This window comes from Saimiri boliviensis, chromosome 6 (genome assembly GCF_048565385.1).
Source record: "Saimiri boliviensis isolate mSaiBol1 chromosome 6, mSaiBol1.pri, whole genome shotgun sequence".
Taxonomy (NCBI): Eukaryota; Metazoa; Chordata; class Mammalia; order Primates; family Cebidae; genus Saimiri; species Saimiri boliviensis.
Window position 1 is genome coordinate 54239054 of NC_133454.1, and position 25060 is coordinate 54264113.

Consider the following 25060-nt stretch of genomic DNA (forward strand, 5'->3'; position numbering starts at 1 on the left):
TGGGTGAGCCCCATCTTAGACCTAACTCTCTTCCCTTGGCAGAGCCCGAACCCAGCCCTCACCTTCTGCGTGAAGACCCATGACCGGCTGTACTACATGGTGGCCCCATCTGCAGAGGCCATGCGCATCTGGATGGATGTCATCGTCACAGGGGCTGAGGGCTACACTCAGTTCATGAACTAACTGCCATGGGCCTCCTGGCAGAGCACAACTGGGACTTTAATATTCTATAAGGAGCTTGGTCCTGTGAGTTTCTAGGCTCTGGCCTCCTGAAGAACCAGCCAGAAGAAGAAAAGTGGAGGTGGCTGCTGCCTCCTCGGAGCCCAGAACTTGCAGTAATCCTTCAGGGTCCTGCCCCGGGCCCAGCCAGGGCTGAGGAGCTGTCACAGAGAGCTCTGACCTGACACCTCTCCCCAGCCTGTTTTCTCTTTTCTAAAAGACAAATTATGGTACCATAAGCTGCCAAAGATCCTCTCCTGCCTCAGACCCCTTTGCCAGGGGCCTTGGAGGCTGAGCAGAGCCACATCCAGAGTGGGGTGATAGCTCAGGCAGCCCACTTCCCACTTCTCAAACCCCGCTCTGCCCCATTGTTCTCCCTTCCCTTATACTTTTTATTACCTTGCTCAAGGGCCAGAGATCTCAAGTATCATCCTTGAGGTCCCAGCTCCATCCCCTAGTTGCAGACCCATCACCGTGGTTACCATAGCGACTGCTTCATTGCCACGGTTACATACTAATTGCTGCCGCTCTGTGGCCCAGCCCACTGCTTCAGCTGTGGGCCATCTGAAGGTACATGCCATCATCTCTCCAGCCCAGGCCTCTGGGCATCTCGTGGTGGGGGAAGGGACCAAATACCTGCTCCCTGCCCCCTGCCTGTGTCTTCAGCCCTGATGCACAGCCTGCCAGTCCCCCAGTCCAGCCCTCTCCCTTCCACTGGTGCCTTGCTTAGAGCCAGAAGGGATGAAGCCGGGGGATCTAGGGAACAGAGGAGGAGCGTTGCTCTTGGGAGAGGAAGCTAGAAGGGTTATGGTTGGAATTCTGTGCAGGGTTGAGTTTCTGTACAGGGTTGAGTTTCTGTACAGGGAAAGGGGGTTGCTCGGATGCTCCTAGAGGGAAAGCCTGAGCAGGAGAGGATGCAACAGAGGGGAAGGGCCCTGTGGTGCCGCCGCCCTTCCTTCAGCCTCCCGAGGGTCATGGAAATGGAGAGTGGAGGACCAGGCCTCCAGCTGTCTGGCCTTGCCCTTCACGCCTTAACACTAAGTCCACTTCCCCTGCTCTCCTTCCCAGCACTGAGCCCTTGGTTGCCTGGGCCCAGGCTGGGTGTTTTCAGTATTTGGAAGCATTTCAGCAGAACAATAAAGCCTTTGGACTACAGAAGCGTGTGGAAGGTGGGAGGTGTGGGGAATGGCACAGGGGCACCTGGGGCAGGAGGGCTAGGTCTTCCCCCAGAGCAGGATTGCCACCCTATTCAAGGTTCCAGGAGGGAGGTAGACCCCAACCCATGACCTCCAGGTCATGACCCTGCCCCCCACTTCACTCTGATCAGAGGACAGGCTGGGAGGCAGGAGGGCATGAAGAGGCAGGAGAAGGCAGGAACTGGCGCAGAGGTTTAATGGGGCAGGAGCTGGGGTCAGGTGAGGAGGGCTGTCACTGTGGCAGGAGGCTGAGCAGGAGGCTGGGTAAAAGGGCGGCTGCCAGGCAGTGGGGCTCCAGGAAAGCCAGCTGGGCCCCTGAGGTCAGCCGGTCACCATAGCGGTCCAGCAGCATCAGGACCACGCCATTGGTCCAGCCAAAGCCCTCCTGGGAAAGGCAAGGCAGTGGGGCCAAGTCTCTGGGAAAGCCCCAAACACTTGGTGGGGGCTGTGGGCTTTCTCCCCAGGGACAGTGGCCCTGCCGAGCCCCAGCAGCACCAGGGAGCACCAGTCAGCTCCTCCCCTGGCCCATGTGCAGGTGAGCACACTGGGGTGTGGGGCCGGGGGCATGGGCAGCAGAGCCCAGGAGTTCCCTGTAGGACGTTGGCCAGCCCACCCCAGGCCTGCTCACCTGAACTTCATACTCCCCTCCCCCACCGGGCTGTCCACCGTTGCTGATGTTATACTGGGGACAAGAGAGTGGTCTGTAGGTCAGGCACTGCCCCACCCCACCCAACCCCAGGGACAACAAACAACCAGAGCTCCTGGGGCTGCTCTGTCTGTCCAGCAGCCCCTGCAGTGCCCAGGAGTGGCCACTAGGCGCTGCCACTGTCCCAGCTTTGCTGGCCCTGGGCCCTGCCACAGCTGACCCTCTAGCCTGAGCACGGGGACGTCCTGTGGGGCACAGGGAGGGCTTGGACCAGCTCACCTTCTCATACATGGCTGACTTTTGCGAGTAGACATCAAAGTTGGTTCGGATCCAATTCTGAGCCAGCTGGAAAGCCACTTCCTGGGCCCGAGGTAAAGCTGCCTTGGCCAGGCCTAGACCCCATCGCAGGCAGGACTCACCCTCCAATTCCCCAACCCAGACAGAGCACAGGCTGCACCCTACTCTCTCCAAGGAGGGAAGGAGACTTGGCCCTAAGACCTCCTTCATGAGGCCATGGGCCAAATTGCCCTTAATTAAGGGTCATAGTTTGAAGGGTGAATAGGACTGATTGCATTGGACAGGTTGGGTGGACATAAATGTTTGCCAAGTGGAGACCAGGAGAGCAGAGCAAGAGAGAGGACAAGGGGCCTGTGTCTTTTGTTCATGCCTCCCCAGCACCTGGGAGGCCCACCTCTCCACCCTGGGGAGGGCCCTGGGCTATACCCAGCTCTGCCTCCCTACCTCTGATGACCAGGTCCTGCAGGGGGGCCCAGGCATTGGGGAAGTCCCACTGCTGGCCTGTCTTCTGGAGAGAGGTTGGGATTCCATACTGGTAAGTCAGGATCTGGCTGTCCTAGAAGATTCCAGACATTCCTATGACTGTGGGTGGGGCTGGACTGGGAAGCCAGATGTCCCCTTCCTGCCCCTTTTCTTGGTTTCCTGGCCGTTCTCTTGGCTCACAGCTGCCCCCCGGTGGCTTCAGCAGGATCCGTAGGCTGGAACAAGGGGCACAACCACAGCGGCCTCCCCTGCAGGTCCTGCTCAGGGTCAGGAGGGGGCGGTGCTGCCTGCAGTGGGTCAGAGCCACCTGCTGTGTCCTCACCTCCAGGTATTTCAGAGCCTTGTCCGCCACGCCAGGGTCAGAGAAACACCCGGCCCAGAGTGGAGTGAGGTTGGATGGGTAAAACTCCCCGTTCTTCTTCTTGTTCTCAAGGTCGTAGTCGAACCAGGCACCTGCCTTCTCATCCCACAGGACTGCGTTCAGGGCGGCCAAGCGTTGCTCCCGCAGCGTTCTGTACTTCATGGCCTGGGATTCGTTCCCTGGGGCAGCACTGCCTTTAGTCCTGGCAGCCGGGGCCCTGCGTGCCGGCCCCAGACCTTTCATGACTCTAGCTTGGCCTCCTCCCTTTGTGTTTCTCTGCAAGAGCTGAGACACCCTGATGACCGAGGGGATGTGCCCACCTGGAGCCCAGCACATTTCAGGCCTGTAGGTCCTGGAATTTCCTGAGCACACGGCCCCGCCCTGCTCCCAAGGAATGACTAGAGCTGATTTGTCCCCAGGGTCTATCCTCCCAAGTGCACTGGCTGTGTGGATTCCCCTAGCTCTCAGGGGGTCAAGGGCAGCTGTCTGAGGGAGAGGGAGCGAAGGATTTTGGATATGTGGACTAGGGTTCCACTCACAGACCCTAGGGAGTCTTACAGTAAGAAAGGGAGGGGAGCCGGGTGCAGTGACTCAGGCCTGTAATTCCAGCACTTTGGGAGGCCGAAGCAGGCGGATCTCGAGGTCTGAAGTTCGAGACCAGCCTGACCAACGTGGTGAAACCCCGTCTCTACTAAAAATACAAAAATTGGCCGGGTATGGTGGCGCATGCCTGTAATCCCAGCTACCTGAGAGGCTAAGCAGGAGAATCGCTTGAATCTGGGAGGTGGAGGTTGCGGTGAGCCGAGATCGCATCATTGCCTTCCAGCCTGGGCAACAAGAGTGAAACTCCATCTCAAAAAAAAAAAAAAAAAGGCCGGGCGCGGTGGCTCAAGCCTGTAATCCCAGCACTTTGGGAGGCCGAGGCGGGTGGATCACGAGGTCGAGAGATCGAGACCATCCCGGTCAACAGGGTGAAACCCCGTCTCTACTAAAAATACAAAAAATTAGCCGGGCATGGTGGCATGTGCCTGTAATCCCAGCTACTCGGGAGACTGAGGCAGGAGAATTGCCTGAACCCAGGAGGTGGAGGTTGCGGTGAGCCGAGATCGCGCCATTGCACTCCAGCCTGGGTAACAAGAGCGAAACTCCGTCTCAAAAAAAAAAAAAAAGGGAGGAAGAAGGAGATTCGGGTGGGCTCCATTCGTCCTCTTGTCAGGTGCACAATCAGGCTTCCACTAGGGTAGGGCTCGATAGGCTGGGTTGCTGAAGGTCTGTCACCCCAGGGTCCTACTTCCAGTTCTATTGCCAAGCCTGCAGCAGGCAACCAAGCTCTCTGATTCCCCTTCCCTCCCGCGGTGCTCACCCAGCCTGGAGTAAAAGTTGCTCATCAGCTCTTCTGCTTGACATAGGAAGGCATTCAGGTCAACGGGCACAAGTTTGCTGGTTCGGATGCTGCTAAGCGAGTTGGGATTTGGGCCTCCGATGAGCCAGCGTGAAGAGAAGTCCCAGCCAGACTCAGCCCCAGCCTTGAGCTCAGCCCATAGAGCCTCCCGGTCTCCTGTGAGGACAGAGCAGGGAACCCAGTTAGTCCTGGCTGCAGGATAAGGCAGCCGTTGACAGGGGACCAGAGCCTGACACAGCAGGTGTGCAGCCGCCCTGTCCCCAGCCCTCCCTTGCACTGCCGCTGCTCACCTTCCGGCAAGGTGTTGGCCAACTCTGCGTCTTTGCTGTAGGACTCCGGCCTGGCAAAGAGGGGAAGTGGGCAGCCTGGCACTGGTAGTTGCTAAGCCCCTCTGTGGTCAAGAGGAGGCTGAGCCACCTTGATCTAGCTGCCCTTGGGCCACACAGCCTGGGATTGCAGAGGGCTCTTGATGTCACCATCTGAGAGGCCAGGCTAAGTCACTCCTCCTCCCGCCGAGAGCATTGTGATGCTCAAACCAGACTGAGCAGGTAAGAGATTGAGGGGTGGGCTGTTGCAGTTCCTCACCTGGGTCCCCCGTAAGGGACATAATAGCGATTCAGGAGGTAGTTTTTTCCTCCCACGCTCACAGAGACAGTCCTGTTCTTGATCCAAAAGTCCAATTCCAAGGCTAGCGTCTCAATGTTCTCCCTGGAGTGAAGCGGGCAGCACGTCAGCCCAGGCGCACTGCCCATCCCCAGCCCCAAGAGGTCCGAAGGGTGGGTGGGCCTGCAGAGCAGCACGGGGAGGGCGGTACCCACTGTAGGAAGGCGGTGTCATTGGTGTGAGTCAGGTAGCGATCCATCATGAGGGTCAAGAGTGGGGGCTGGCTCCGCTGCAGGTAGTACACGCGCCCGCCATTGGGGACATGCCCGTAGCTGCCAAGGGGAATGCCTGCTGAGATGTCCTCTGCCCAGCAACTGGCACCAAGGCAGTTCAGCTCCAGGCTCGCGGAACACCTGCCTCTCCTCCCCACCTAGTCTGGAGGTGCCCAGCCCCCTCTCACGTTTTCACCAGGTCCAGGAAGTTCTGCAGCATGCCCTTCACCGTCTCAGCCATCTCTGACAGGAGCAGACCCTCCATGACCCAGTAGGAGTCCCTGGGGAAAGGGCAGCTCAGGCACCACCCTACTGCCTCCCTCTGCCCTACACACCAGCCAGTGGGGCACCCTGCCCTGGGTTTCTCCACCACTGCTAGTCCCACAGGCCCCCTGGCCTCTCGGAACTGGGTACTCACCAGTAGTAGAACTCAACAAAGCGACCACCAGGCACAATGAAGGGATGGTCTGAGTAGATGAGAGAGAATCGCTCAGGGTGGCTGAGAACCTCCGGCTTCATCTGGAGTCAGGAGAGAAGGCAAGGGGAGCCTAGAATCCCCATGGAAGCAGAGTATTCAGGTGGCTGGGGGATCTGAGGCCCTGGGAGCCACAGGCTTTGGAGCCGGGCAGTCAGGCTCAGCTCTGGCCCCACTGCTGCTCAGCCGTATGATCAAGGCCTGGCCGCTGGGAGCCTTGGGGTCCTCATCTCTCACCTGCTGGCCTCAGGATTCCTGGCTCGATTTGGTGCTAGGTAGAAGCCCCAACCATTCAGCCAGGCACCAGGCAGGTGCCCACCAAGCAGTGGTCATTATGAAGACCCAGGGGAGGCTGGGTGGATGAGGAGGGTGCCAGTCCTCCATTTCCCCTTTACTCCCCATCCCTGCTGCCACCACCAAGCCAGGCCCAGAGGATTGATCCATCACCCCCATTCTCTGAGCCAGGTGGGGATGAAACCTCGAACCCTTTCCCCAGGTGAGGGGATGTGGATGAGCAAACAGGACGGGCCTGAGCACAGGGCCCAGCCTCGCGCAGCAGTACCATTGATGCCTCCTGAGACGGAGGCCTGGCCCAGGAGCTCAGGGAAGCAGAGAGCCCAGCAGGCTGTGAACATCTACCCGCTGGTGCCAGAGGCAGTGCTGGGCAGCCTGGAGGTGGCAGGCTGGGGTTTCCTGGGGAGGCTGGGGAGGCTTCCTGGAGGAGGTGAGGCTTTAGAAGTAAATGCTACCTTTCTGACCTCAGAAGTTTTGTTTTCTGTTTGTTTGTTTGTTTGTTTGTTTGTTTTTTGAGATGGAGTCTTGCTCTGTAGCCAGGATGGAGCTCAATGGCGTGATCTCGGCTCACTGCAATCTCCACCTGCCAGGTTCAATCGATTCTCCTGCCTCAGCCTCCCGAGTAGCTGGGACTACAGGCGCCTGTCACCATGTCTGGTTAATTTTTGTATTTTTAGTAGAGATGGGGCTTCACCATGTTGGCCGGATTGGCCTTGATCTCCTGACCTCCTGATCCGCTCACTTCGGCCTCCCAGGGTGCTGGGATTACAGGCGTGAGCCATGGTGCTCAGCCCTCAGAATTTCTTTCTAGAGGGCTTCTATTTGAGGACTGGGGGGCCAGGAACTGGTTTCTCAGGAAAGGAAAGCTGATCTGTGCTCTGGAGTCACTGTGGGCCCCAGGCACATTCCTCTCTCCAGGCCCGTTGGCCAGGCCCAGGACACTGATACCTTCTTCCCCAGCTTCTTCCAGAGCTGGTGCAGCTGCCCCGCCCAGGCACGAAGTTTGCCGTCTGAAATCTTCTGCAGAAACCGGGGGCTGGAAAAACAAGCCCCACAGCGTTCAGGGAGGCAGCTCGGTTGGAAGGGACTCTCTCTTGTTCCATGCCCAGAGTCATACCTGTCTTTCCAGTCTACAGGGGTCCAGGGCTGCAGCTCCTGCCCCTTGGCCTGGAAGTGTTCTTGGACAAACGCCTGCAGCTGCTCCCTGGGGATGCTGTGATTGTGGCCCCTGGACAGCTCAGTGAAGGTCTGCAGGACTTGTTCTGGAGAGCGGGCAGCAGGGAGGAGTCAGCAAGGTGTCACAAGCCACTCCCTGATCACAGGGGCCTCTCTGCTTGGTCTTGCCCCCCTGCCTTCTTTGGCGAGAAGGTTCTTTGGAGAGGAGGTTCAGCCCTAGGTGCTTCACCTGGAGCTACAGACAGTGGCATGTCCACGAACTCCTTGTCATCCTGGTAGAGCTTGGCCATTTGAACTTGGTGCAGGAGCTCCCCGTGGCAGTAAATCTCGCTGCAGAGATAGGGATGGGAGCAGGTCAAGTCACCTCCCCCCACCGCCGCATTAGGCAGAAGGGAAAGCTAGAGTCTGTGAGTCTGCGGCAGTCTGATCAAGGCATGTTCTGTAGCTGGACAAAAGCTCTGCAGGGGTAGGGGGTCGGGGGGGGTTAGGAGTTTGTGGGTTGAAGTGACATACAGAGCTGAGGGAACAAGCAGCGTCTTTGTGCAGTAAAGTACCTGTCCAGCTGCCTGAGGCCACACTGGTTGCTAATTTGAGATGGTGTAGAATAGCCAGTGGACAAAGGGAGGTTAACACTTTAATCAGTGACGTGTTAGAAGCTGTAATACTGCTGCAGCCAATTCTCTGCACAATGGCCCTGTGTAGACTTGATTGGAAAGGCTTATGATAAAAGCCTGGGAGGTTCTGAAACGTCCCTTTCTAGAGTCTACACGAAGTGTGTTCCTAAACTGCTGAATCAAAACATAGGTCAGCTCTCTTAGGTGAGACGCACTCATTGGTGATGTTTCCAGGTGCAGTGTGTATGGTAGAGGCCATTTGAGAGACAATTACTAACTGGCCCTTGGGTGTTTCCTGAAACTGCCTCCATGACTGCAGGACGCAAAATCATCCTGAAACCTGAAATACCCGTAATGTCTTGGGCGATGTCAGAGGAACGCTCTGAGACAAAGGCAGTGCCCAGAAGAGTTCCCGAATAAAATGGAAATGGTTTATTCAGGAAAGTGCTGCTCAGGAAATGCAAGGAGGTGCTGATGGTATTCATGAGCAAGAAGCCCCTTTCTCTCTAGGGCCAACTTTGAAAACACCAAGGAGCTGATGGATCCTAGTGCCACATAGGAGAAGCCCTATGAACAGCTCTTGGTTGAACAAGAAAAAGCTGCTTGGTTTATGGATAGACAGACAGTATCTTATTTGAAAGGCCTTTGCACGCTGACTGAGGATAGAAAATCTTTGAAGAAGGTAAGAAAAAATCAGCTCAGTGGACTGAATTACAAGCTGTTTTCCTTGCAGTAATAGAAGACTCCAATGATGGCTGGGTATGGTGGCTCACGCCTGTAATCCCAGCACTTTGGGAGGCCGAGGCGGGCAGATCACGAGGTCAGGAGATTGAGACCATCCTGGCCAACATGGTGAAACCCTGTCTCTATTAAAAATACAAAAGTTAGCTGGGCATGGTGGCACGTGTCTGTAGTTTCAGCTACTTAGGAGGCGGAGGCAGGAGAATCGCTTTAACTCGGGAAATGGAGGTTGCAGTGAGCTGAGATTGCACCACTGTACTCTAGCCTGGGTGACAGAGTGAGACGGTCTCAAAAAAAAAAAAAAAAAAAAAAAAAAGAAGACTTGAAGACTCGAATGGTCAAAGCCCCTGTGTTTGGGTTCTTACTGACTCGTGGCAGTAGCCAATGGCCTGGCAGATGGGCTACGAAAAACTGAACTATTAAAGGGGGGCCCACCTGGGGTATAACTCTATGGAAATTTTTTCTTTTTCTTTCTTTTTTTTTTGAGACAGAGTCTCACTTTGTCACCCAGGATGGAGTGAAGTGGCGTGATCTCGTCTCACTGTAACCTCCACCTGCTGGGTTCAAACAATTTTCCTGGCTCAGTCTCCTGGGTAGCTGGGACTACAGGCACGTGCCACCATGCCTGGCTAATTTTTTGTATTTTTAGTAGAGGTGGGATTTCACCTTGTTAGCCGGGATGGTCTTGAATCTCCTGACCTTGTGATCCACCTACCTTGGCCTCCCAAAGTGTTGGGATTACAGGCATGCGCCACCACATCCAGCCTACCCTATGGAAACTTAAGGGGCACATTAAAGTGGCTTTGCATATCTGGTTATAGATGCTAATGTGCAAAATACTGCAAGATGCTATATTAGAACAGAAGATACTGTACCAATGTGGACCACCAAGTTATATTTCTTCAGATCAAAGAACACAATTGACAGCTCCTAGTATCCAACAATGGGCCAGGCGATACCACCTTAAATGCACATATGGTGTTGCATACACCCTCAGAGTAGCACATTGGTAGAGAATTGGAACAGACAGTTGAAACATTTGCTGTCTGAAGTTGGGGAGATAAAAGCATGAAGGGGTGGCTTACACACCTTCAAAAGTGTGTGCTCTAGCCAGGCATGGCAGCTCACACCTGTAATCCTAGAACTTTGGGAAGCCGAGACGGGTGGATCACTTGAGGTCAGGAGTTCAAGACTAGCCTGGCTAATATGGTGAAACCCATCTACTAAAATTACAAAAATTAGGCAGGCATGGTAGCACATGCCTGTAATCCCAGCTACTTGGAAGGCTGAGGCAGGAGAACCCAGGGGGCGGAGGTTGCAATGGGCCGAGATCATGCCACTGTACTCCAGCCTGGGAGACAGAGCAAGACTCTGTCTTTAAAAAAAAAAAAAAAAAAAAAAAATGCCGGGCGTGGTGGCTCAAGCCTGTAATCCCAGCACTTTGGGAGGCTGAGGCGGGCGGATCACGAGGTCAAGAGATCGAGAAACCCAGTCTCTACTAAAAATACAAAAAATTAGCTGGGCATGGTAGCACGTGCCTGTAATCCCAGCTACTCAGGAGGCTGAGGCAGGAGAATTGCCTGAACCCAGGAGGCGGAGGTTGCAGTGAGCCGAGATTGTGCCATTGCACTCCAGCCTGGGTGACAGAGTGAGACGGTCTCAAAAAAAAAAAAAAGAGCGAACAAGAGCGAAACTCCATCTCAAAAACAAAAACAAAAACAAAAAAAAAAACAAACAAAAACACCAGGCACAGTGGCTCACACCAGTAATCCCAGCACTTTGGGAGGCTGAAGTAGGTGGATCACTTGAGGTCAGGAGTTAGAGACCATTCTGGCCAACATGGTAAAATGCTGTTTCTACTAAAAATACAAAAATTAGGTTGGTGTGATAGGTGCCTGTAATCCTAGCTACTTGGGAGGCTGAGGCAGGAGAATTGCTTGAACCCAGGAGGCAGAGGTTGCAGTGAGCTGATATCACATCACTGCACTCCATCTTGGGCAATGGAGTGAGGCTCCATCTTAAAATTAAAAAAAAAAAATCAATGACAGATGGTGAGGAAGAGACACAGTGGCTGAGTGCAAAGGAATGAGTAAATAGGTTATGCAATGAGGGAAATCCAGTATCCCATTGGTGCCTGGAGAGACTTGAAATAAGAGAATAAGGGCCGGGCGCGGTGGCTCAAGCTTGTAATCCCAGCACTTTGGGAGGCCGAGGCGGGTGGATCACGAGGTCAAGAGATCGAGACCATCCTGGTCAACATGGTGAAACCCCGTCTCTACTAAAAATACAAAACATTAGCTGGGCATGGTGGCACGTGCCTGTAATCCCAGCTACTCAAGAGGCTGAGGCAGAAGAATTGCCTGAACCCAGGAGGCGGAGGTTGCGGTGAGCCGAGATCGCGCCATTGCACTCCAGCCTAGGTAACAAGAGCGAAACGCCGTCTCAAAAAAAAAAAAAAAAAAAAAAAAGAAATAAGAGAATAAGATTGTTTCTTAGCATGATTATACCAGATGCCTGGTATAATCATGACAAGGGGGAAGTCATGCATTTGCCAAGACGACTCCTGCTTTTGGGACCTGACAAGGTCAAATGGCAGCCTGCAAACCTGAGTGGCACTGCTCTGAGATTTGGCCATATGACACAGTGATGAGCTGCATTAATTGCTGACAAGTGAATGTAACTCTAGCCATGTGTGAGAGACTTTTGACTCTTAGTTTTCAGGTTACATCTACTACAAAGGATACCATTTGGGAAGGAATTTCCAGGAACTTCTCATTTTGGGGTCTTTGGGTTGTATGATTTACAACCCCTGGCAGACTAATCACTGTGTAACTGTAAACCTTGATCACTGAATGCTTAGAAAGGTCTCCGGTTAAAATGAACGAAACACAGCAGCAGCCTGACAAGACCGCCTGTCACAGTGAGCTCCATGCACAAATGCAGATCACTCTTGTTTTTGTGGATGAAAAACTGTTAAACAGAATAGAAAAAAAAAATGTGTTTAAAAAAATTTTTTTAGACAAGGGCTTGCTCTGTCGCCCAGGCTGGAGGGCAGTGGTACAGTCACAGCTCACTGCAGCCTCGCTCTCCCAGGCCCAAGTGATTCTCCCACCTCAGCCTCCTGAGTAGCTGGGACTACAGACAGGCACATGCCAGCATGCCCAGCTAATTTTTTTTCAAGTTTTTGTAGAGACGGGGTCTCAGTATGTTGCTCAGGCTGGTCTTGAACTCCTGGGTTCAAGTGATAATCCTCCTGGCTTGGCCTCCCAAAGTATTGAGATTACAAGCATGGGTCAGCATGCCCAGCCCAAATGGGGTTCTTATAATATTAAAGCAGTAGACAACCCATGATATGTCCAAATTCTCCTGGGAACAGCCCCATGCTGAGACAAGGAAGGCTATGGGAGGCCTTCTGGCATTCTCCAACTAACTACACCTAGGTGTGATGACCACCCATCTAACCACAGTATGGGGAACTCACACATTCCGGGTACAAAACATGTATCCTAACTGCACTCAGGCCTTTAATACAAAATCGCCACAGTATACATGGTAGAATCAACATTGGCCCATGAGATAGAAAAGGCTCTAAGGGAGATAGGTCCCCCCATCACGGACAAGCTGAATTTATTAATACTTTTTTTTTCTACTTTCAAGCCTTTTATCCCTAACAAATTTATTTATTTATTTATTTTTGTGAGACTGAGTCTTACTCTGATGTCCAGGCTGGAGTGCAGTGGTGCAATCTCAGCTCATACAACCTCTGCCTCCCAGGTTCAAGCAATTCTCATGCCTCAGCCTCCCGAGTAGCTGAGATTACAGGTATGTGCCACCACACCTGGCTAATTTTTGTATTTTAGTAGAGGCAAGGTTTCACCATGTTGGCCAAGCTGGTCTCCAACTCCTGACCTCAGATGATCCGGCTGCCTTGGTTTCCCAAAGCGCTGGGATTGCAGGTGTGAGCCACCACACCCGGCCTACAAATTTACTTTTAACAAGAAGCTTTCTGAGAAAAAGACATATTAGAGGAGGAGGAAATACTTCCAAACTCATTCTACCAAGCCAGTATTACTCTGATACCAAAACCAGATGAAGACACATTAAAAAAAAAAACAAAAACTGTAAGCCAGTATCACTAATGAATATCGATGCAAAAGTCCTCAACGAAACACTTGCAAACCTTGACTGGGCACGGTGGCTCACGCCTGTAATCCCAGCACTTTGGTAGGCTGAAGCTGGTGGATCACCTGAGGTCGGGAGTTTGAGACCAGTCTGATCAACGTGGAGAAACCCCATCTCTACTAAAAATACAAAATTAGCTGGGTATGGTGGCACATGCCTGTAATCCTAGCTACTCGGGAGGATGAGCAGGAGAATCTCTTAAACTCAGGAGGCGGAGGTTGTGATGAGCCGAGACTGCACTATCGCATTCCAGCCTGGACAACAAGAGTAAAACTCCCTCTAAAAAACAAAACAAAACAAAACAAAATTAAAAACATTTAAAAAAAAGAAAGAACTCAATCTCCAGGCTGAGTGCAGTGGCTCACACCTGTAATCCCAGAGGCTGAGGCAGGTGGATCACCTGAGGTCAGGAGTTCGAGACCAGCCAACATGGTGAAACATGGTCTCTACTGAAAGTACAAAAAAATTAGCTAGGCTGGGCGCGGTGGCTCAAGCCTGTAATCCCAGCACTTTGGGAGGCCGAGGCGGGTGGATCACGAGGTCAAGAGATCGAGACCATCCTGGTCAACATGGTGAAACCCCGTCTCTACTAAAAATACAAAAAATCAGCTGGGCATGGTGGTGCGTGCCTGTAATCCTAGCTACTCAGGAGGCTGAGGCAGGAGAATTGCCTGAACCCAGGAGGCGGAGGTTGCGGTGAGCCGAGACCGCACCATTGCACTCCAGCCTGGGTAACAAGAGCGAAACTCCGTCTCAAAAAAAAAAAAAAAAAAAAAATTAGCTGGGCGTAGTGGCAGGCGCCTGTAATCCCAGCTACTTGGGAGGCTGAGGCATGAGAATTGCTTGAACCAGGGAGGTGGAGGTTGCAGTGAGCCAAGATCATGCCACTGCACTCTAACCTGGACAACAGAGTAAGACTCAGTCTCAAAAAAAAAGAGAAAAGAAATCAATATCCAGTTCTACTCCCCTACCCAGAGATTGGGAGTTCGGGCTGATATCACTTGGCTCAAAACCCTACCTCTCCAAACACACAGTTTGGTCTTTCTGGCATGTCCAATCCTCGTCCTGGGTCAGCTAGTTAGTATAATCTATCTAAAGCCTCACCATGAATACAGACACACCTATCATTTGAGAAATTCCAAGAGCTTAGAAGTTACATCCCAGGAACCTGGGTCAAAGAACAGACAAACTCTTTTTATTATGCAACAGATCTAGCCTTTAACCATAGATCCCTTGTAGCAAAAACAATTATACTTTCCCGAGCAACTGCATTTGGTATAGCATTTTTGTAACAGATAAAGAAATAATATCAACATGAGTATACCAAAAATTTACAGGAACTAGTGTGGAAGTGGAGATGGGAAGCTTTTACCTCAATTTTCCAATACATGTGACCCTGAATATTAGTATTATAATCTTGCCAGCAATGCCAGTGTTTTATCATATTGCACTTCAGTAACTATAACCTGAAAAATAAGTCAAAAGGTGTTCACACATTACTAGAGTCCCATTGATGTTAATAATTAGTCCAGTTCATCACCAGATCATATGACAAAATGTCTCCCCATATCAGGCCACTCAGGCTTGCAGGTGTCTTTTTGATCTTGTCGGGTTCCAAAGCAGGAGTGGTCTTTGATAAAAATATGGCTTCCCCCTTTCAGGCATCAAGTATAATTGTACTAAGAGGAAATACCTTTCTCTGATCTTTTTCTAAGCATTAATGTAAAAGTGTACTTCCCTCATTGCATTTCGTATTAATGCATTGATTTATCCATTTATTCCCAGCTACTACACCTCACTCTCAATTTATACCCAAACTTTCCCACCTTTGGAAAGGACATTGGGTTAGGCCACTGTGTTTATACAGATAACAGGTAGAAACACTTGTAGTCTCCTTTAGTTGACTCTCATTCATATAGGGCAGGCTTACATAGGTACAGAACTAGTAAGCTATCTTGAGCAGTAGGCAATATATTTGTATTCATTGTTAGCCCCATTTTTGCTAGATGAGGTGGAGGTACATCATGCCCCATCGGACCCTTAAGAATTCTCACATAAAAGTTGTTTTTATTTTATTTTATTATTATTTTTTTGAAACAGAGTCTTGCTCTTGTCTCCCAGGCTGGAGTGCAATGGCACAATCGTGGATCACTGCACCCTCCACCTCTCAGGTTCAAGCGATTCTCCTGACTCAGCCTCCCGGGTAACTGGGATTACAGGCGCGTGCCACCACGCCCGGCTAATTTTGTATTTCTATTAAGAGACAGGGTTTCGCCATGTTGGCTAGGCTGGTCTCAAACTCCTGACTTTGTGATCCACCAGCCTTGGCCTCCCGAAGTGCTGGGATTATAGGTGTGAGCCACTGTGCCCGGCCAAAAGTTTAAGAATATAGTCACATTTTCTTGCTTACGAATAATTCCTGCCTCTTGCATTTGTATTTGCAGTCCTAATTCAGAATTCTAGCATATAAATTTAACCAAGAGATTAAAATAATTGAAAAGAATCAAGCAAGAAACCTTAGAGCTGAAAAATGCAATTGGCATACTGAAGAATGCATCAGAGTCCTTTAACAGCAGAATTGATCAAGCAAAAGAAAGAATTAGTGAGCTTGAAGACAGGCTATTTGAAGATACACAATCAGAAAAGACAAGAGAAAAAGGAATAAAATACAAGCATGCCTACGGGATTTAGAAAATACAATCAAAATGGGCCGGGCGCGGTGGCTCACGCCTATAATCCCAGCACTTTGGGAGGCCCAGGCAGGTGGATCATGAGGTTAAGAGATTGAGACCATCCTGGCCAACATGGTGAAACCCCATCTCTACTAAAAATACAAAAATTAGCTGGGCATGGTGGCGCAAGCCTGTAGTCCCAGCTACTCGGGAGGCTGAGGCAGGAGAATTGCTTGAACCCAGGAGGCAGAGGTTGCAGTGAGCTGAGATCGCGCCATTGCACTCCAGCCTGGGTAACAAGAGCAAAACTTTGTCTCAAAAAAAAAAAAAAAAAAAGAAAGAAAATATAATCAAAATGCCTCAAAATGGCAAATCTAAGAGTTATTGGACTTAAAGAGCAAGCAGAGAAAGAGATAGGGACAGAAAGTTTATTCAAAGGGATAATAACAGAGAACTTCCCAAACCTAGAGAAACATATCAATATCCAGAACAAGAAGGTTATAGAACACCAAGCAGATTTAACCCAAAAAAGTCTACCTCAAGGCATTTAATAATCAAACTCCCAAAGGTCAAGGATAAGGAACGGATCCTAAAAGCAGCAAGAGTAATGAAACAAATAAGATACAATGGAGTTCCTGTACGTCTGGCAGCAGACTTCTCAGTGGAAAGCCTACATCCAGGAGAGAATGGCATGACCTATTTAAAGTGCTGAAGAATAGTATATCTGGTGAGAATATCCTTCAACCATGAAGGAGAAATAAAAGACTTGCCCAGACAAGCAAAAGCTGAAGGATGTCATCAATACCAGACCTGTCCTACAAGAAATGTAGTGTACTTCAATCAGAAAGAAAAGGATGTTAATGCACAATGAGAAATCACCTGGGCCGGGCGAGGTGGCTCATGCCTGTAATCCCAGTACTTTGGGAGACTGAGGTGGGAGGAACACTTGAGGAGTCTGAGACCAGCCTGACCAACGTGGTAAAATCTTGTGTCTACCAAAATATACAAAAAAATTAGCCAGGTGTGGTGACACACACTTGTAGTCCCAGCTACTCAGGAGGCTGAAGTGGGAGAATTTTGAACCGGGGAGATGGAGGTTGCAGTGAGCTGAGATCCCACCACTGCACTTCAGCCTGGGTGACAGAGTAAGACCCTGTCTCAAAAAAAAGTTAATGACTGCTGGACGCAGTGGCTCATGCCTATAATCCCAGCAATTTGGGAGGCTGAGGCAGGCGGATCACTTGAGGACAGGAGTTTGAGACCAGCCTGGCCAACATGGTGAAACCCCGTCTCTACTAAAAATACATAAAGTTAGCTTGGCGTGGTGGGGCATGCTTGTAATCCTAGTTACGTGGGAGGCTGAGGCATGAGAATCAGTTGAACCTGGGAGATGGAGGTTGCAGTGAGCTGTGATGGCACCATTGCACTCTGGCCTGGGTGACAGAGTGAGACTTCACCTCAAAAAAAAAAAAAAAAAAAAAAGAGGCCGGGCGCGGTGGCTCAAGCCTGTAATCCCAGCACTTTGGGAGGCCGAGGCGGGTGGATCACGAGGTCAAGAGATCGAGACCATCCTGGTCAACATGGTGAAACCCCGTCTCTACTAAAAATTAAAAAAAAAAAAAAATTAGCTGGGCATGGTGGCACGTGCCTGTAATCCCAGCTACTCAGGAGGTTGAGGCAGGAGAATTGCCTGAACCCAGGAGGCAGAGGTTGTGGTGAGCCGAGATTGCGCCATTGCACTCCAGCCTGGCTAACAAGAGTGAAACTCCGTCTCAAAAAAAAAAGAAAGAAAGAAAGAGAGAAATCACCTGATGGTACAAAACTCACTGGTAATAGTAAGCACACAGAAAACCCACAGAATATCACAACACTGGAACTGTGGTGTGTAAACTACCCTTATCCTATGTATCTGCAGTCCTGGGGCCACTGGGATTTACTGGAACCACTGAATCAGCTGGAAAAAGGAAAGCTTAGTTAATGTGGGGAAGAAAGGAAATGGTATAGTCATACCACATGGGAAGAATTGCCCCCTTACGTTGAGTGTGAGCACATACTCGCCTAGGCATGTAAGCCAGCCTTTCATACCCTTATTCCCTGCTGTTTTAGATAGCACGTTTCAACTGCACATTCCAATTCTCTATTGAACCAGTACTCTGAAGATGAAAGTGTTTCTTGATCTGAAGAAATGTAACTCAGTGGTTCAAATTGGTGGAGTATCTTTTGTTCTGATCCTTTGACAGTGTCAGTATTTTGGGCATTTGCATCTACCACTGGTCATGCAAAGCCCAGTTCAGAATCAGTGTCTGCTCTTGTCAGGACCCATCTGTGGCCTCCAGGCCTACCAGCATCAGCTCACCTTGCCAGCTACATGCAGGGCCTTCCCTCCAAGGTAATCTTCCACAGCCATGTGCAGTCTTCCTCTTTTTGGTAGACAGAAAAATACATACTGGCATTTTGTGCCTCGGGGGGAACAAGATGACTAGGTCTAAATTCAGCCCCTCTGCGTGGCTGGTGCCTCCCAATGTCCATTCATTTCATGAACACAGGTGGCCACCTCAAGGGATGCCTGCTTGCTGCCCCACTTACTTTCTGACCCGGGAAAGGGGTTCTTCTAATGGACATCAACATATGCTGCTTTAATGCACTCTAAGATTCCTGTTGCGATTTCCATATAGACAAGGTTCCCATTGTCCTTCTGCCTCACCATATGGCCAGGCCATTGGCCACGGTCCAAGAGTTAGTAAGAACCTAAACAGTATGCAGCTCAGCCCACAGAGCTGATTTGTTTTGCCTTCTTTGAACAGAATGACAACCTTCCAAACAGTAGTCTGTTCATTCACCTTGGGACTGCCATCCATAAACCAAAGAGCTCTTTGTTGGTCAATCGAGAGCTGTCAGTAGGTCACTGTCCTATTGGCAATAGAATCTAACAACTCCTTGAGTGGATCCAAAGTCAGTCCTAGGGGAACACGGTCTACCTGCTCTTGAATATACTGAGTAACTCTGCATTCCCCTGGGAGCTTGTTCCTGCATCCAGCCATTTCCATTTCATTAAGGAACTCTTCTGGGCCCTGCCCACTCTCTGAGAGCATTTCTCCAACATCACCCAAGATATTAGAGGTATTTCTAATTTCAAGATTATCTTATATCCTTCAGTCATAGGGGCAATTTCAAATAATGTCTGATAGCAAGCTAATAATTACCTCTCACATGGAAATTCTCTAGTTCAAAGTCTCAGCAGTCAGGCCAGGAGGTGCTCTAAGGCTTTTGCTGTAAAGTCCAGTCTAACGTCCAGAGAAGGCTAGTAATCTGTGTGGACTTGGGCAATCTTATTTGTCCCTTTTGGAATGTCCAATCAATATTGCTTGATGGCTGGGCACAGTGGCTCATGCCTGTAATCTCAGTACTTTGAAAGGCTGAGGCAGGTGGATCACTAGGTCAAGAGTTCGAGACCAACCTGACCAACATGGTGAAACCCCACCTCTAAAAAAAATTTTTTTTAAAATATTGCTTGATGAGTGGATTTCCATGCCTTCTGTTTTACAATACTAGGTAGTGGAAATATTTCCTGGTCAGATACAATATCCATCCCTGTAACATATTCAGGTAGAAGAGAGGCAACCACTCCACATAAAACCTGTTGAAGTGCATACCATTTTTCCCCAAACATTCCCTTTAATCCCATCAACCTCGGATTCTTATCTGTGCCCCCATTAAGACAACACCAGCAGGTTTTGGTTTTACAATGCTAGGTAGCGGAACTGTTTCCCAGTCAGACATAATATCCATTCCCATAAAACATTCAGCTGAAGGAAAGGCAACTGCTTCACATAAAGATTGTTTAAACATTCAACTTTTCTTTCCTTCTTTCTTTTTCTTGAGACAGACTTTCGCTCTTGTTGTCCAGGCTGGAGTGCAGTGGCACAATCTTGGCTCATTGCAACCTCTGCCTCCCAGGTTCAGGAGATTCTCCTGCCTCAGCCTCCTGAGTAGCTGGAATTAAAGGCATGCACCACCACACCCAGCTAATGTTGTATTTTTAGTAAGATGGGGTTTTACCATGTTGGTCAGGCTGGTCTTGAACTCCCAAGCTCAGTTGATCTGCCTGCCTCAGCCACCCAAAGTGCTGGCATTACAGGCATGAGCCACTGTGCCTGGTCCAACATTCAACTTTTCATCCAAAGTTTCACTTTAATCCCATTGACTCTTGCATTTTTATATTCTTTTTTTTCTTTTTTTTTGAGACAGAATTTCCTTCTGCAGTGGCTCACGCCTGTAATCCCAGCATTTTGGGAGGCTGAGGCAGGCGGATCACTTGAGGTCGGGAGTTTGACACCAGCCTGACCAACATGGAGAAACCCCATCTCTACTAAAAATACGAAAATCAGCTGGGAGTGGTGGTGCATGCCTGTAGTACCAGCTACCGGGGAGGCTGAGGCAGGAGAATCACTTGAACCTGGGAGGCAGAAGTTGCAGTGAGCCAAGATCTCTCCATTGCACTCCCCAGCCTGGGTGACAGAGCTAGACTCCGTCTTAAAAAAAAAAAAAAAAAAAAAGCAATCAGGGACCTCTGTCTCCCAGGGTGGAGTGCAGTGGTGCAGTCATGGCTCACTGCAGCCTCAACCTTTAGGCTCAGTTGATCCTCCTACCTTGGCCTCCTAAATAGCTGGAACTGCAGATGTGGGCCACCACATCTGGCTAGTTTTTTATTTTTTGTAAATATGGGGTTTTGCCATGTTGCACAGGCTCCTGATAGCTTTTGTTAATAAGATGACTTATGCTGGGTTCCTAGACAGCTTCAGCTAACAAGATGACTCCACATGAAGGCAAGCCATTCCAGAAAGGCCAAGCATGTGTTTAGAGGGTTGGGGCTTTAGTCCACATGATATCAGCCCAACTTCTAAACCTTCAGGGAGGGGAAGGGGCTGGAGATCGAGTTGAATTACATGATTAATGATTCAATCAATCGTGTCTATGTCATAAAACCCCAATAAAAACTCTGGACTCCAAAGTCCTGGTTGGTAGGCTGAGCACAGTGGCTCTTGCCTATAATCCCAACAGTTTGGGAGGTTGAGGCAGATGGATCACTTGAGGCCAGGAGTTTGAGACCAGCTTGACCAACATGGTAAAAAAAAACCAAACAAACCTTGTCTCTACTAAAAATGCCAAAAATTAGCGGGGCATCATGGTACATGCCTGTAATCTCAGCTACTTAGGAGGCTAAGACACGAGAATTGGTTGAACCTGGAAGGCAGAGGTTGCAGTGATTTGAGATTGCACCACTGCACTCCAGCCTGGGCTGGAGTGAGCCCAGAGTGAGACCTTGTGTCAACAAACAAACAAATAAAACAAAAAAATACCAAGTCCTGGTTGGTGAACACATTGATGAGCCAGGAGGGGAAACATCCTGGTCCAGGGGGAAAGGACACAGAAGCTCTGCATTCAGGCCCCTCTAGACCTTGCCCCATGTGGCCCTTCATTTGGCTGACCCTGGCTTGTATTCTTATAATAAAGCTATATCCCTAAGTATAACCATAAGCTTTTCTGAGTCCTGTGAGTTGTTCTAGCAAATTATCAAATCTGAAAGGGTTATGGGAACCCCTAAATTTATAGTCACTTGGTTAGAAGGGCAGGTGGCCTGGAGACCTCTGAACTTGTGGCTGGTGTCAGAGGTAAGGCCGTCTCACTCAGGACTGTGCCCTGAACCTGGGTGTGGATTCTGCACTAACTCCCGATGGTTAGTGCCAGGATTAAACTGCAGTATTGCAGTTTGTGTCAGAAAATGTGGATTTACTAGAATGACTCTGACTCACTGAAACATGTGGGTTGGGAAAAGAGAAGATGAAAGGGCAGAGGATGAGAAACCTTTCATTCTTGAGTGGCTACAGGGTCACCCATGGTATGAAGTGCAGTCATACTGCAATCAGTTATGGGAGGTAAAAGTGACCAAAGGGGCCGGGCGTGGTGGCTCAAGCCTGTAATCCCAGCACTTTGGGAGGCCGAGGTGGGTGGACCACGAGGTCAAGAGATCGAGATCATCCTGGTCAACATGGTGAAACCCCATCTCTACTAAAAATACAAAAAATGGCCGGGCGCGGTGGCTCAAGCCTGTAATCCCAGCACTTTGGGAGGCCGAGGCGGGTAGATCACGAGGTCAAGAGATCGAGACCAGCCTGGTCAACATGGTGAAACCCCGTCTCTACTAAAAATACAAAAAATTAGCTGGGCATGGTGGCGCGTGCCTGTAATCCCAGCTACTCAGGAGGCTGAGGCAGGAGAATTGCCTGAACCCAGGAGGCGGAGGTTGCGGTGAGCCGAGATCATGCCATTGCACTCCAGCCTGGGTTAACAAGAGCGAAACTCCGTCTCAAAAAAAAAAAAAAATACAAAAAATGAGCTGGGCATGGTGGCGCATGCCTGTAATCCCAGCTACTCAGGAGGCTGAGGCAGGAGAATTGCCTGAACCCAGGAGGCGGAGGTTGTGGTGAGCCAAGATCGCGCCATTGCGCTCCAGCCTGGGTAACTTCGTCTCAAAAAAAAAAAAAAGTGACCAAAGGAACTTAGAGATGATTGATATCTAACTTTTGGGGAGTTAACCCTTGTGCATAAGGAAATGCATACTACTTAGAAGAAAAGCGAATATACAATCCCTATCGATGTTTATCTCTAATAGCCAAACTGAAAGTAAAAGATGGGCCAGGCTTAGATTCTGGTCAGTGGAATCACAACCTCTGCTCCTGCACTGTGGTACCAAAAGCACCTGCTAAAGCCCTGATGGGCACTACAGTGAGACTGAGAGAATACAAAAATGCCTCTGGCATGGTGGCTCACGCCTGTAATCCCAGCACTTTGGGAGGCCGAGGTGGGAGGATCACTTGAGGTCAGGAGTTTGACACCAGCCTGACCAACATGGAAAAACTCCATGTCTACTAAAAATACAAAAATTAGCCGGGCATAGTGGTGTGTGCCTATAGCTGCAGCTACTTGGGAGGCTGAGGCAGGAGAATCACTTGAACCCTGTTGGCAGAAGTTGCAGTGAGCCAAGATCTCACCACTGCATTCCAGCCTGGGCAATAGAGCTAGACTCTGTCTCAAAAAAAAAAAAAAAAAAAAAAAGCAATCAGGGGCCACTATGAATAACAAAGACACTTCTATGACTTGAGAGATTCCAAGAACTTAGAGGTTACCTTGGAGAAACCCAAGACAAAGACAAAACAAATTCTGCATTTTATAAGAAGTGGAGAAGTGGCTTGTGCGTGAACCGACTGACTCAGCAGGTCTGCCGCGTTCAGACCCTGCACATTTCAGAGAAAGTTCTGGCCTGTGACCAGCCCTGAGAGATCAGATTTAAATTACTGAAATATGCTGCCTGGTAAGTCTTTGTTTTTCTGGGGCCTTGGGCCATGCCAGATATTTGATGCTAATAATGTGATTTGTGGCAGGGGCCTTTGACCACCCAGTATCAGTTTGACCTCTGGAGACCTGGAGAGTGAGTGACTGAGGTCAGCCACATGGGTAGTCCACGCTTCTGTCGGTGGCCCCCAGTAAAAACACTGGACACCAACACTCAGGTCAGCTTCCTGGGTTGGCAGTACTTCACGTGTGCTGTCACACACCACTGCTGGAAAAACCAAGTGCTGTCCATAGAAATCCATCGGGAGAGGAAAAACGGGAAGATTGAGCTGATTTTCTCCTGGACTGGGCCCTGCAATATTTTACTTGATGGCTTTCATATGTATCCTTTCACTATAAGAAACCATAATCATGCTATAACCATTTGGGAAGTATTAGTAAGTCACTGGCCTGAGGCTGGTCTTAGGGAACACCAGAAAGTCATCTCCTACATTTGGCAAACAGCCTGATGCTTGAAAAAACACTGGAGCACCCAGCTTCTCTGAAGTCCTCGTTACAATTGCTCGGGACAAAAGCTATTAATTATCCCAGGCACACTTTTCCCCTTTATACTCCACAGTTGTCATGGGCAAGCACCGTCAGCCCTCCCTGTAACACACACCCCTATTGACCCCCTTCTCTCCGTCCCTAGTCCTGGCACCGAAGCCCAAGCCCAGACCTGACCCTCTTGCCTGGAGCCCCGCTCTCCGTGGACCTGTTCCCACTCTGCCCTAGTCACACAGGCCGTCTTCCCAATCCCTGAACAGCGCCTCAGGGCCTCTGCACGGCCATTTCTGTGCCTGGACTGTCCTCTCCAAGATCAGCTCAGCGGTGGTTCCTGCCGCAATTCTGCTTACACGTCACCTCCTCAGAGACACCTTTCCTCCCCATCCTCACTAACACACCCTCCGCTCACCCGCACCAGCGGGTCCCTGACTTCGCTCTACTTCACACTGCGCTTCTGCTCCTGTTTTGCTTCTCTTATTATTGTTCTTGCAGGAGCTGGTAAAGTGACTGATGTGGCCACAGCTCCATAAATCCATGTGGAATGAAGGGTGGACATTGCCTGAGTCCAGGAGGCAGGACAGGCTGGCTCATCTCTGTCCCTGGTGATGGAAACTCAGGCTCAGGAAAGAGCTTTGACCTGCCCTGGGTCACAGAGAGAGTTTTACGGTCAGGGCTTAAGCCGGGGTGCCGGGGTGCCGTGTTCAGGCCCTTAGGCCGCCTCTCATACCCAGGCTAGGAAGCTGGAGCAGAAAGTTTGCTAGAACAATCCTGAGAAGCCTGCATAGCTCGAGGAGCAGTGTGGAGGAGGAGAGGGAGGGAGAGTCGGCTTCGGTCAGCAGGTTCTTGGAGCTCAGGCCAGGCTCAGGCAGCTGCACCTGGTGTCAGGACTACAGGTCCTGGCCAGACACAGTGGCTCACGCTTGTAATCCTAGCACTATGGGAGGCCGATGCAAGTGGATCACTTGAGGTCAGGAGTTTTGAGGCCAGCCTGGCCAACATGGTGAAACCCCATCTCTACTAAAAATACCAAAAAAATTAGCTAGTTATGGTAGTGCACTCTTGTGATCCCAGCTACTCAGGAGGCAGAGGCAGCAAAATCTCTTGAACCCAGGAAGTCTAGGCTGCCGTGAGTAGAGATGGTGCCGCTGCATTCCACCTGGACAACAGAAAAAGACTCTAACAAAAAAAGGACTGCAGGTCCAGTGCCCAGCACAGAAGAGTCTGCTACACAGGAATCCTCATTTTCTTCTCTTCCCTACTCTTTCCTTCCTTTGTATTACCTTTCTTCCCCTCTGAAGTGCTGACCCCTAAGCTTGAGATCTCATCCCAGCCTCGCTCTTATTGCCATCTTCCCCCACTGCCCTCCCCACACCTCTAACCTCTCACAGGGTGGGGGTAGGGCCTCCTGGGACCTCAGCCCCAGCTCCAGCAGCAGCAGCAGGCACAGCTCCCAGGTCCTCCCTGGCATGGTGGTGGTGGCTGTCACTATGACTGAGCAAGCCCAGGAACCTTGGGCTTGCTGGGCACA

The 25060-nt window shown here is 50.3% G+C and overlaps 2 protein-coding genes across 18 annotated transcripts in view; one reads left to right on the forward strand and one right to left on the reverse strand.

The window, feature by feature from the left end:
• Window positions 1-647, forward strand: part of PHLDB1 (pleckstrin homology like domain family B member 1) — a 52797-nt gene extending 52150 nt beyond the window's left edge. For all 16 annotated transcript variants that reach the window (XM_074400693.1, XM_074400694.1, XM_074400690.1 and 13 more), the window contains one exon: window positions 43-647. In XM_074400693.1, coding sequence (XP_074256794.1) covers window positions 43-183 — 141 coding nt within the window. In that variant the 3' untranslated portion in view covers window positions 184-647. The remainder of the gene's footprint in view (window positions 1-42) is intronic.
• TREH (trehalase) lies at window positions 603-25060 on the reverse strand. 2 transcript variants are annotated; one of them, XM_074400696.1, is made up of 16 exons: window positions 24912-25060; window positions 7654-7754; window positions 7366-7510; window positions 7197-7284; window positions 5898-5998; window positions 5668-5760; window positions 5423-5539; window positions 5190-5312; window positions 4895-4944; window positions 4566-4760; window positions 3949-4029; window positions 3164-3381; window positions 2803-2914; window positions 2341-2453; window positions 2044-2097; window positions 1585-1800 (listed from the first exon to the last, which is right to left on the reverse strand). In XM_074400696.1, exons 1-16 carry the CDS (start codon window positions 24998-25000, stop codon window positions 1648-1650), a joined length of 1833 nt encoding a protein of 610 aa, XP_074256797.1. In that variant the 5' UTR covers window positions 25001-25060; the 3' UTR covers window positions 1585-1647. The 2 variants fall into 2 exon arrangements, with proteins under 2 accessions (XP_003923673.1, XP_074256797.1); XM_003923624.3 differs by lacking the exon at window positions 3949-4029 and having other exon boundaries at window positions 603-1800.